We start from the raw sequence: 13,393 nt of genomic DNA on the forward strand, positions 1-13,393 counted from the left end.
GATGGATTAAGAGTGAGATAAATAATCCTAGGAGTGAGAAGTAATTATTTTAACCCACCTAATATAACCTAATTATTTATAAGAGAGATTGATTTGATTAAATAAAAAAAGTACTACACATGAATTAGGTAGGTTAAAAAAAATAAATCCACCTAATCAAGGCAACCAAACGCAACGTTAATGTATAATAATAATGATAACGATGATTACAAGATTATTATACTAATATATCATTTGGACTAAGACAATTCCAGCTGAGAAAAAATGACAGTTTTCAAGCATCCAATCAATCACCGCAATATCACAAATAAATAATTATTCTTCAAATAAATAAATAAATATATATATTAGTAATAAATAAAACAACATAAAACGACATCCAAGTAGCTACCATGATGCCATTTAGGCCATGCTTCACTCAAATGCTTGAAAATATAAATGTAGGGAGCAGTCGTTTTTAGTCGAGAATGATTTGTTATAATTAAATCTCAAAAATATTAAATTTAAACCTAGAATTTTTGTAATAGATGAGTTATAAATTATTAGCAGGTGAACATTATATTGATAGCTGACCAGAAAAAAATTATGTTATATGTGACGAAACTCGTGAAATATTAAGAGATATGGCAAATAAGGATCTATGGTGCTAAATATCTATAAAATTTTGTTATAGACTGAAGTTAGAATATTTCATTTTTTAAGTTAAAAAAATGATAAAAAAAACCTATTATAGTAAATTGCTTAAATTTACTATTCTCAAAATATTTAAGAATAATTCAAGAAGCATATATAGTCTATCCAGCACTTCACAGAAGAATAAATACATTCTTTAATTTGGGCTTCTGCTGCATGCATGCATGCATGCTTAGGTTGTTTCAACATAATTGTCTTAAGAATTTCAGCAGAATTGATTATATGACAATTGTAAAAAGTTTGTAATTCTGCATATGCCTGTTGCGGCGCGTATGTACCAATTTACAATTTGAAGTATAAATAATTAATTAATAAATAAAACATACTTTGGCATCCAATTAATTTTGTTGTATATATGATCTTAGCTACGCCTGATCATTCAAACTAACTCATGACTCATATTTGTCGTATTAACATTATCAACATTAATAGTTTAATATTACTGATATATGGATAATTGGATATACGGTTATTACTTTAATAACAGCTTGTGTAAAGTCAATTAATCCAAAAAATATGACCATGGATCAACAAATATATATATATATGAGCATGAGATGGAGGACTAATATTTAAATTTATTTTGAATGATAAAATTAATATATTTTTAGGAAAGTAATTATAATTATAATATATTAAATGTACAAATCATTTCATTTAAAGTCAGTCCTCCCTAGCTTAGCTTACCTCCGTGGTTCTCTTGAACGAACTCGGCGTCTATCGCTACGAAGTTTCAGGTTGCCATGGTCGAAGTAGTGGAGCAGCCGTTGAAGAATGAGATTTGAATTTTTTTCCAAAAAAATTTCAGATTTTTTTATTTTTGTAATAAATGATAATTTAAAAATGTTCAAAATTTCTTTTTTTTTTTATTTATTTACTTTTTAAAAAACCGTGACCGAAGTCAGACATTACAATAGAACTAGCTCGGACAGTAATCTCGACGATTTCCGCGACCGTTTCAAGAAAAGAAAAACGATTACGTCCTCTTTAGCACAGATGAAAGAAGCTAAAACTCATAATTAACATGAATCAATCAAGATACATCCGCTGGATATACATATTTCTGCTATATACAACAGAAGCGTAGATAAGCCAAGCGCAGAACTATATATATAGTCAGGAAACTAGTTAATTAAAAGTGAAAAAAAGACAAACATACATAGTTAATAAATAAAGGACCTCGTCGATCGATCGACCACATGAAGAGAGTGCCGTACGTACGTAATACACGTCAGAATTCTTGTTTGGGAAAGGCCGGAGGAATTATGTCTTGCATTAACAGTCCATGGCCAGTAACATGCAAGCAAGATTGCTGATCATGATCATGTATCAGTGTACCCAAAGATTGCTGCTGTTCCTGATGGTGATCGTACACAAGGTTTCCCCCTCTAAAATTGCTCATGTAAAGTTGGTGAGGCATTTGAAGTAAGACTTGTTGTTCTTGCAAAAATGGATGCGGACTTAAAAGCATGGAACCAGATGGAGAAAACATTCCGGTGGCCACGTTGCCTCGGAGGGTGGCGGGGACGTGGTGGTTGTGTTGCCCTTCGTACGTTGTGACCACGATTGAAGGGTCTTGGAAGGATCTCTCTACGCGTTTCTTCACCTTACATTTAGGTGTCGTGCATCTATAGTAGCTCCTGAAAATTGAAGGGTTTTTACCGGTTTTACTAATTCACGGTTGCTTGCACTACCTAACTAACTAAATTACTAAAAGAACATGCTAAGGAAATGTGCAATTAACCTTGGATAAGGACTGTTCTTGACGGCTTTTTGTCCGTATTTCCTCCATCTGTAACCATCTTCCAATTGATCGATCTCACTCTTGGTCATGAAAGCAAATCGAGGCTCCCTCTGCTTCTTCTCTCCTTTCTTCTTTGATTTGGTATCCCTTTAATTTCATTAATTGGATCAAATAATTTCACATGATTAATCATTGGATCTTGATTAACTATTAGCCTTATATAATTCACAGTTGAGAAATTAAAAGAACTAATTGAGGTCAAAAGATATAGTTACTAATTACTCTTTCTTGGAGCTCGTGTCTTCTCCGTCTTCAGCAGCTTCTTTAGTTACTTGAGTATCAAGTTTTTGACTCTTCTTGGAATCTAATTCCTCGCCTGGCGCCACCTCAGCGGAGGCGGCGGAAATCGAAGAATTGGGTGTAAGTGGGGTTTCGCCGCCTCCCAACCCTTGATTATCTCCTAGCTGCCCCCCCGGATCTTCTTTCATGGAAGAAGACAGCGGCGACATGCCGAAGGCGGCGGCGGAAAGAGTGTTGTGATCGGAAGATCCATGCAGAAAGTCTGTGAAACTACTTAAATACAAAGAAGGATCAAGCATTTGTATCTGATGAACCGATGAGTCTGCCGGAAATGAACTAGAAGCCTCGGTGGAGTTGTCAGCTGGCTTTACTTTGGTGGTGTTTGAGTATGGAAAGTTGGTGGCTCCGCCGGGATTACGGCGGAGGTCATCACGAAATGTTTGGTGATAGTAAAACCCATCTCTTAATTCTTCAGACATGAAAATTCTTCAAGAAGTTCATTAATTGGTTGAGAGGAGTGTGGACGAAATGATAAGAGGTAGTTAATTTGACATCTTATTACGGTCTTTATTTATTTATGCTTTGACGAGAATAAGATTTGATTGAGGCAATTAGTATAATTATTCTGCTAATCCGATCGTTATTAAAATATAATTAGATATAAATTTCATTGTTTGTTTTATAATAATTACCATCCTTTTAATTTATTTGGTTACAAAAGTTGTGTAATATATAGTTCGATTGATATTCAAACTAATAACAGTTAATATGGAGTGAAACTTGTATAATCATATTTGTAACGATCTATTAAATTGTACAACTAATATATAGTAACTTAATTTCTTTTAAAATATTTGGTCAAATCAATCTCGTCTCCTTTGGATAAATCCCGTCAGTTTACGCAAAATATAACATGTGACTGATTTAACTACGCTAATGTACATAATATAAAAAATAAAATAAGTAGCTCAAGAATGAAAAAATGTGTGTGAGACGATCTTAATGGTCATATTTTGTGAGACAGATCTCTTATTTGAGTTATCAATAAAAAAATATTATTTTTATGCTAAAATATTATTTTTTATCGAAAATATCGGTAGACTAGAATTAACCCGTCTCATATATAAAGATTCGTGAAATCATCTCACAGAATACTTATTCCGGTTGAGAGTATAGTAATAACAGGTGTACTTAAAAATGAATCACAAGTCAACAAGGAATAGTATTGTCAGTACTCAATGACATATTAAATTGTTCAAATCATGATACGGTGACGGTATGCCTTTCTTTCTTGATCTATTAAATAATAATTAGCTAGGCATCAATTGGTTTTAATTTTAATCATGTGTCAATTAATCATAAATACGAAAGCAAAAAAATATTAAATTTAATTCATATATAAACTTCACACGTTTTTTTTTTATTATTTATAGAGTAACATCAATCGAATCAGATGTTTAAATCTAATAATATTATGCTAAAAATAAGTAATCACAAAATTTAGTTAACTTGCCAGTATTTTGATTATGCTAAATTATTGTACAGTGTCACTGAATTCCTCAAATGAATTGTGCACTAAGGAAGCAACAATTATTGTCGCGGGAGATCAATATAAAATAAGATTTGGTTATAAGGAAGCTCAAAGAGACATCATTGAACAAATATAAAATAATACACCAAAATGGGGATTGGCCGATTAGGCCAGAAACTTCTCAAGAGACTAAAACTATACAAGTGATGTGATTCCAAATTGTAAAGCCACAAATGTATTTATATTAGAGTTGTTATATCGTATCATACTGAAAAATACATATCATATAACCTATCGAAAACTACGATATTAAAATATTTATATCGATATCACAACACCGAATATTTCAGTATACCAAATATACTTATACCGAAATATTACAGTATACCGATATTTCAGTACGGGATATATATCATTTTATATGGAAAAAACATATTATATTTATAATAAATATTGTGGTGTACCGATATTTCAGTACGTTATCGGTATATACCGTTTTATACTGAAAAAATATATTATATTTTAATAAAATTTAACGTTATTATTTAAAAATATTATATATATAATATATTATTTCAGTATATATCGAAAATTCAAATTTCATGCTGTTACCATACTGAATATTTCGGTATCGATACCATACCATATCGTACCAAAAATTTCAGTAAATTTCGTATTTTTTGTTACGGTAAACTCGATTTACCAAAAATTCGATATTTTTTCTTCGTCCTAATCTATATATCAAACAACTCTAGGCACAGAATGTAAGTATTGGCAACAACCAAAAATATGTTGATTATATATGACCATCGATTGAATCTTCTGATAATTTATTCTTTGTAAATCATGTTTATTTTCTTTGCGCGGACAGAAGATTTATAAAAAAAGAGGGAAAATACTTATATTCTCAAAAAAAAAAAAAAAAAAAAAACATTACCTCAAAATTGATGGGAAAAGAACATTTGGTAGCCATATTATGTGAAAAGGTTGATCATTATATTGGCTTAATCACAATTAACTAAGAGAAAATTGTGAAATGATTGGTGGTTTACGAAGATTTGGGAGAGAATAATTTTTTTGCAATGGGAAAATAATAAAGAAAGAGCACTAAATAATTGGCGCCCATCATACGTGACAAAGTATAATATGGTCTTGGCTATATGCATTTAGTCCTTGATGGAAGTCTTTATCAGCACAGGAGAGGGCAGGTTGATTAGGTGTAGATTAAAAAAATCACATTAATTTCACATCTATCTATATATATAACTGGAAAATTTAAAGGCAATTTAAAATTTTAATTTAATATTCAAGCAATAAATATTTTTTCAGGAGAATTAATTTTTTTTTTTAAAAAATATGAGCTGCCTTAATTCCTTAAATATACATTTTTTTCATGATTTCATGGGCCAAACCTAAATAAAATCTTTTCTGAATTATGAGAATTTGCAAAGGTACTTTATAATTAGGCAGATTTAATAATAATTTGGGTAAATCAAAGAAAATTAATTAGTAAGCTAAAGACAGTTAAATATATATCAACTTGCAGCCCATAACAATTTATATCATACTCCAACACGGCCACACCACTTTCGTGTCCATATCATTATGTCAAAATTATTTAATTTTTTAAATTAATTGAGATCGACTTGTTTTCTAACGAAGATTTGTTATAATTGAATCTCAAATTTAAAGTTTTATTTTAAATTTAAGAAGATAAGGCGGGATGATTTGTAACTATTTATAAACAAAAACTTCAATATCTCAGGTTCAAATATTCCTAATCGAGACTAGCCTTAAGTGATATCCTTTCCCATTTTTAAAGTGCCGTGCTAAACACATTCGAATTAATATCAAACATCGCAACCCTGATTTTAAGTTACTGTAAAATTTTAATACTAATGTAATTTTATATATATTATATAATTATGTTGGAATATTTTTGTCCATCGATTTTTATTTAATATATAGATTAGAATCAATTTGAAATTTGCTCGTGACAATAACTCGATAAAATGACATGAACGCAACCTTTTTTTACTATTCGTCTTATAGGTTCTACCTTTCTTGCAACTAAAAACTCATTTCAAATTGTCGATTTGTAGCTGATTTGACAACAATATTTCAAATTTTGAACGAGATCTCGAGTTCAAAACCCTATTATATCACTCCCTATCCTAATTTTAAAAAAACACTCAACCCAAAGTCAATGGTCACAATGATTATGTGACATCCACTCCACTTGGGATACTTGGAATTAGTCAATGCTGCCATATTTATTTCATTATTATTACATTAACATAGGAAGAAAAAAAAAAAGAAGAGGCAAACGTGCATAGGATCTCTTCCTCCTTTTGATTTGTAGCTAAATTAGGCTTCAAATGTGAAAGGTCTTGGTTGGGTTCTTGACCTTTGGTGTTCTCTGTATTGACTAAAAACTCTCTACTTTAGGTTAGAAAAGTATACTTTTATTTTATATTATGCTTATTGGATGGTAATCAACCAAAAATAACATTTAATATATTCATCATGTCACACATGCGTCTAAATTCTAAACAGCTCCATTTTTAAACTTTCGCGATATAATTAATTGCATAGCCTAGTTTCAAGTCCCAACAAAAAAATTTGCTATGCCTATAGTACTGCCGGTTTCGACACCCTCAATAATGTTCCACTCTTTGTATGATATCACTTCTAGAAATATCACCTATATTCCATATAATTAAAATACAAAAAAATCATGTAAGATGGATATTCTATTTAAATTATTCATAAAAAATATTAATTTTTATATCAAAATTATTAATTTTTATTGTAAATATGAATATAGTTGACCCGCTTCACGAATAAAAATATGTGAGATCGTATCTCAAAATACCTACTCTAATTAAAATTATGACATAAATTGATCCTAAAAGATAGTACGGTAATTATTAAGTTTATTCAGCAAATGGCAGAGTCAAAAAGTTTAACTAATAGATATTCTAATGTATCTTTTAGAATAAAATTATTATTTTTTCCTTTTGAAATTTAAAATTTTGAAATTTCAAGATCAATTTGATGATGGCTACTCCTAGAATGAACATCAAATATAAAGAAAAAATTCGCGATGTTATGTTTGTTCAGCAGTCAAGTTCATTGAAAGAGCACCCATCACTTCATCAAATAGTGGGGTTAGTTGAGTTATTATTGGCTGTATCGTTGTTGGGGTGCATGACGGGTAATAGTTGCAGGAATCAAGATACGTCTACCACTAGACCAACTGAAATACCACGTTAAAATCCATACGGTTTCGAACAATGTATTGTATTATTATCGTAACATGTAACTTTTAACTTTTTAAATTATGAATGTTTCGTGTTGTAGTTAGGGTTACAGTTAAATGTTATAGTAAATGTCTTGCAAACCAACGATCGGCTAAATAATTTATTGACTCGAGTATAATAAACATTTTTTATTTTAATTATATAATTTAATTTTTTATTGTTTCATTTTGCTTTATCTGTATATCAATATAATCAACATAAATAAAGTCTTTGATTATATTTTAATACAAATAAATCGTAATTCGATCTTGAAATTCATTTGTAAACACTGTATATTCTAAATTTTTTCATAGTCGATTCAGCCGCTTAAAAATAAGGATAAATGCCGCTTGAGTTTGAAACTAGCATCTATAATGTTGTGTACCGTATTTCATGGTAAGGGCATAAAGATGTCCGATCGTGCAGATGGGTAATCATACGATGATTGTACCAAACTACCATCTCTTGGACTTTTCAAGTGGTTATCATTCATCAAGATAAAAAGTATGTGGTTATGATTGTACGCGATTAGTTCTTACGATCCGGGACAACACTGAGACTCTGCATACTAAGATCGTGTTTTGACTCATTTACCTTATATTACGAGAATAATTTTGTGTGCCAGAATTCAGTTTTGGTAGATTGTGACACTTGGCACAAAAGGTTAGGACACATGTCTGTTTCCAGGATGTATTCATTATCTTTTTTGACTAAGAATATTTCATTGAAGCATTGTTTTATTTGTCTTCTATCGAAGCAATCAAAATTAGCATTTCCAAAGTTGAGCTTGGCTAAAACTTTATCTCGTTGTCAACTCATTCACATGGACATTTGGGGTCCATTTAATACACCTACATATAACAATGATAGATATTTTTTAACATTTGTTGATGATTTTTTAAAAAGAACTGGGTTTTTCTAGTGCAATCTAAGCACTCAATTCTTGACTCAAATTAGTCCATTAGGTTGGACAACACAGCTGATTTTTTCAACCTTTCAGCTTATTGTGATTCCGATTGGGCTACTTGCCCTATGTCTCTACGTTCATTAACTGAATTTTGTATTAAACTTGGTGATTCCTTATTATCTTGGCGAACCAAAAAACAAAATACCGTGTCGAGATCTTTGGCTGGAGCGAAATACCGAGCTATGACAGTTACCACCTGTGAAATTGTCTGGATCCAAGGGATTTTGCATGATATGGGGGTCACACTTCATCAACCAGCTACTCTTTACTGTGACAATAAGGCAGCACTCCACATTGCCGCTAATCCGATGTACAATGAGTGTACTAAACATATTGAGATAGATTGTCACGTGGTGCATGAGAAGATTGCGATGGACTTCTTCAAACTGCTCATATTTCTACCACTGATCAACTTGCTGACATCTTTACCAAGAGCTTGGGAGAAAGATCAGCATCGTTATCTGGTGTCCAAGCTTGACATTCGAAACTTGTATCAAGCTTGAAGGGTGTCTTGGCTATAGAGTTGGATAAAAAACGTGTTTTGTTTGTTACGTTTTCTTCCATCGAACACTTTTACGGTTGCTAGGTACAGAAGATTAAATAACTGTACGTGTTCATTACTTCTCAGTACATTTTTACTTCTCCGTAAGAGAGTTTTCAATCAATGAAGCTCATTTTCTTCCCATTTAACACCTTGTTTGAGACTTCCATTTTCTTTCTCAATGACATCGTATTGTTGATTCACTAAGGATGTGCAATCACGAAACTTGTTTTTCAGCTCTTCCAGGTTAGAATATTTCTCCAAAATCTTTGAATGCTTCTTCTTTCACTGTCAACAACAATATAAAAAAAAAATCGTCATAAAAAAGGAAATGAAAAAATTACCGGTGCACAGCAGGTGTTCTCCGCTTCCTCCGCCATTTTTTCCCGAAAAAACACAAAATTCTTCTATTTCTTCATGGAAAATTAAATTTTGATGCGCCGATGCGTGAGGTTGGTCTCTCCTACATTTTTCTTTAAACAGCTTGGAGTTTTTGGCAACAGGGTTTTATTTCTCTCACTGCTGCCAACACTGCTTTTAAGCTGTGGATTTGGGTCATTGTGGGCCTAAGTTATGTTTGATACAATGTCAGTCTAATAAAAAAGCCAACGAAGTTAAAATGGCCCCCCATTTTATTTATACTTTTTGAAAATATTTATATTTATATGTACATTATAAAATGAAAAATAAATTTAATACCCATATATATTAATTAAAAATTATAATGAGCCTGTCGTTTTATATTTTTTAACAAAAAATTCTACGAGTTATTAGCTAAAATAAATAGTATTTCGCAATGGACTAAAAATAATTTTCACTAAGAATGAGTTTCTTGTGAAATGGTCTCACGAATCTTTATTTGTGAGACGAGTCAATCCTACCGATATTCACAATAAAAAATAATATTTTTAACATTAAAAGTAAATATTTTTTCATGGATGATCTAAATAAGAGATTCGTCTCATAAAATACGATATGTGAGAACGTCTCTGTAAGGACCGTGTATTGTATTATCGTAAATTCCTATGGTGATTATCGATAATTCATGAATTTGTTGTGTGATTACGTGTATGATGTATATCATGACAATGAAAGTGAGAAAATAGATTGTGATAATGAAAAATTATATTAGAAATTGATTTGTGTTTGAAACGTGTGCTGAACCGCGACAGAAAAATGACACATGTTACGGTTTTTAGCATAATTAACTGAGTATTGGTCCAAATGACATGAGGCCAATTTCATTGGAAAGCTAATACATTTTACTAAAACTTTCATGTTTTGAGTTTTGTCCAAATTCATTTGGAAATAAGAGAAAAAGCATCTCGAAGTGTATCGTGTGCGTTGCAGTTCCTATACTGACACAGTTTGGGAGAATGAGCATAACTCTCGCATACGATATCCAAATTGAGTGAGGTTGGTGGCAAATGAAAGCTAAGACATAGAGCTACAACTTTCATATTTACAATTTTTGCAAATTCGAAGCCTAAAATAGCGTTTCGGACAGAAGAAGTCGCGCTATGGCACAGAAGTTTGCGTGCCCCAGCGCGAGACCAAGCCAAATGGTGTTCCGGCAGTAGTGGGCGCGCTGGGGCGCCCAAACTTGACCGCCCCAGCGCCGATACAGTTGGTGGACATTATTTAAAGTGATAAGAATGAGTTTCCTTGCCATTTTAAGTTTTCTGAAGCGTCAAACGTCGAAAGAGAAAAGAAGAAATCGAGTTCTTTCGTACGAATCGACTTCGAAACGTTATCTAAACTTGAAACAAATTATATATCCGGAATTCTCGTGTCGAGTGCTTCCTTTTGATGTAAGTTTCTTCTAGTTTCAGCACCTTTAATTATTGAAGTGCTGGAATAGCATGTATTTGAAGTCGAGATTCATATATGTGGTAGAATAACCGACAAGAAACTAAGTTTCGAAGTCAGAATTGAATTATGTTATGATTTAGATTTGATATGAATTTTTGAAGTTTCAAATGATATTTGGAACTCATATTAATGATTTTGGATTATGTTATTGATTGGAGTGAGTATGTTATTGATGTAGATAAAGTGTAATATCAATATCTTCAGGCTACATCAACTGGAAACGAAGAATTGAGGTATGTTGCGACCGGGTAACATACGACATGTATCTGTATTATATGATATATGTCGGATTGATTTGATTGATTGGAATGAGAATACATATCTATATGCCTTATTTGTTGATTGATGTGGCATACATGACATTTAAGATTGAGATATCGATGTATAAAATAAATGTTTTGTTAACACACATCATTTGATGCATACATCGATACATGACATGCACGTTGAGCTATTATCCTTGGATACCATGATATGATTTGATTGGATTCCGGGGTTTGTGAACACAATTGCTATGTTGGTATTATATGACCCGTAAAGCATAGACAATTGTGGCCCCGATGATTGGATATGAGATTTGGGATTTGATGGCGCTTTGTCGATGCTATCAAACGAGTATCTCTTATTGAGGCCGGTGTGCCAGCTCGAGCATTGATTTGATAGCGATTCGTTTGATTCTGACATGTGCTCAGTGGATGGGCATTTGACCTGATACCTCCACGACATACATGCATTGCATACCATATATCATTGTTTAGAGATCTGTGGTATACATGATTGGTTGTTCCATACGGAGCTTTGCTCACCCCCAAGGGGGGCTGTTGTTGTCTTTGTATGTGGACAATGGCAGGTACCCCAGGATATCAGGAGACCGGAGAGGGTACTTCTGGAGGGAGCCACAGCTTGGGCTGAGGTTTTATGTTTATGTCTTGTTCCCAGTATATATGTATATGTATCTATATACCGGGACATGTCCCGAGGATATGAGTTGTTTGTATATGATTGGTTTTGATTACGTGTGGGCATGTTTATGACGTGAGATGAAATACTATTTTTAGTATTCAAATAAAATGATTTGGGCTCATTGTAAAGAAAATTTAAACTCGTTTTCCGCTGTAATTACTTAACGCTAATCAGATTGCATTGTAATAACGATTAGGAGCTAAGGGCCCCACACTAGATGGTATCAGAGCATAGCTGGGAATGCTCGATTGAGTCTTGTGTACACTTGAATAGGCACAAATGAATTGTGCGCTTGTGTTTGAATTATTTGTATTAATTGCTCCTACTTGATTTGATTCTAGTAAGTATCTGATGAGATTGATGATATGAGATGATGAGATTATGAAATTGTTATTGATTTGTGATATTCATCCTTTGATTGTAGATGGATCCTACAAATGAAACTGCGAGTAGCAGTACTGAGAGGATTGTTGGACAATTTGAAGGATTGTCCATGGATGTAGTGATGGCTCGATTCCAGGATCTAAAACCACCGAGGTTCTTTGGCACTGAGAGTGCAGAAAGAGCTGAGGCTTGGTTAAAAGATATTGAGCACTTGTTTAATATTGTTGAGTATTCCAAGGCTCGGAGACTGAAACTTGCTCTTTATCAGTTGAAGGACCGGGCTAAATCTTGGTGGGAAGCCGCTGAGATTGGACTGAAAGAGGCCGGGATTGAAGTCACTTGGGATGTCTTCAAGGCCCAGTTTTTGGAGCAGTACTCTCCTCCTTCTTATTATACTGCTCAGGAGAATGAATTTAATAATTTGCAGCAGGGAACGATGTCTGTTGCGGAATATGCTTCAAAATTTTCTACTCTATTGAAGTATGCACCTCACGTAGCTGGGAATGCAAGGGCAAAATATAATAGGTTTGTAAATGGATTACATCCTGCTTTATATACTTATGTTGTTTCTGGATTGCCTACCAGCTACGCAGAGGCAGTGGAACGAGCCAAGGCAGCCGAGGCTGGACTTAGGAGAGGAGGTCCACAATATACTTCTCCACCTCCGGTGTCAGCTCAGCAGCCTACTTTGCGGCCGAGGGGTAAGAAGTTCAAGAAGACTGGCTCTGTTTCTTCGTCTTCTTCGAGTTCGAGTGGATCACAGCGAGGGAGTCCTGTGATTGCTCCCTACCGTAATCATTGTGGAGGTAAACATACTATCGAGCAGTGTCGAGGTATGTTTGGTACTTGTTATCAGTGTGGGCAGGAAGGCCATTTATCTCGAGTATGTCCGAACATGGGTACAAATTCTGCTCAACCCCAGCTAGGATTTAGAGGTGGCCCTAGTACTATGATGAGACCTGCTGTTCCTGTTTCATCTTTTCAGCAGTCGAGTGTCCCACGATATCGAGGACCGGATGGTCAGAGTGCCCAAGTTCCTCCTCAAGTGAGAGTGTATGCCATGACTGAGGATCGGGCGAGAGAAGCTTCTGGAGGC

General features: G+C 33.4%; 1 protein-coding gene across 1 annotated transcript; it reads right to left on the reverse strand.

Annotated features, from left to right (window-relative positions):
- Positions 1–1,690: 1,690 nt before the first annotated feature.
- LOC142518476 (WRKY transcription factor 71-like) lies at positions 1,691–3,269 on the reverse strand. Its single transcript, XM_075621261.1, has 3 exons — positions 2,720–3,269; positions 2,438–2,584; positions 1,691–2,333 (listed from the first exon to the last, which is right to left on the reverse strand). Exons 1-3 carry the CDS (start codon positions 3,214–3,216, stop codon positions 1,925–1,927), a joined length of 1,053 nt encoding a protein of 350 aa, XP_075477376.1. The 5' UTR covers positions 3,217–3,269; the 3' UTR covers positions 1,691–1,924.
- Positions 3,270–13,393: the final 10,124 nt, after the last annotated feature.

The sequence above is a fragment of the Primulina tabacum genome, chromosome 11 (assembly GCF_025594145.1).
Source record: "Primulina tabacum isolate GXHZ01 chromosome 11, ASM2559414v2, whole genome shotgun sequence".
Classification (NCBI taxonomy): domain Eukaryota; kingdom Viridiplantae; phylum Streptophyta; class Magnoliopsida; order Lamiales; family Gesneriaceae; genus Primulina; species Primulina tabacum.

Bases quoted from the DNA above. Each gene is read 5' to 3' on its own strand.
- LOC142518476 (XM_075621261.1), bottom strand. From the start codon at position 3,216: ATGTCTGAAGAATTAAGAGATGGGTTTTACTATCACCAAACATTTCGT. The intron at 2,585-2,719 runs GTAATTAGTAAC...ATGAAATTAAAG, and splicing joins GACACGAGCTCCAAGAAAGA to GGATACCAAATCAAAGAAGA. The intron at 2,334-2,437 runs GTTAATTGCACA...TTCAATTTTCAG, and splicing joins AAGAACAGTCCTTATCCAAG to GAGCTACTATAGATGCACGA.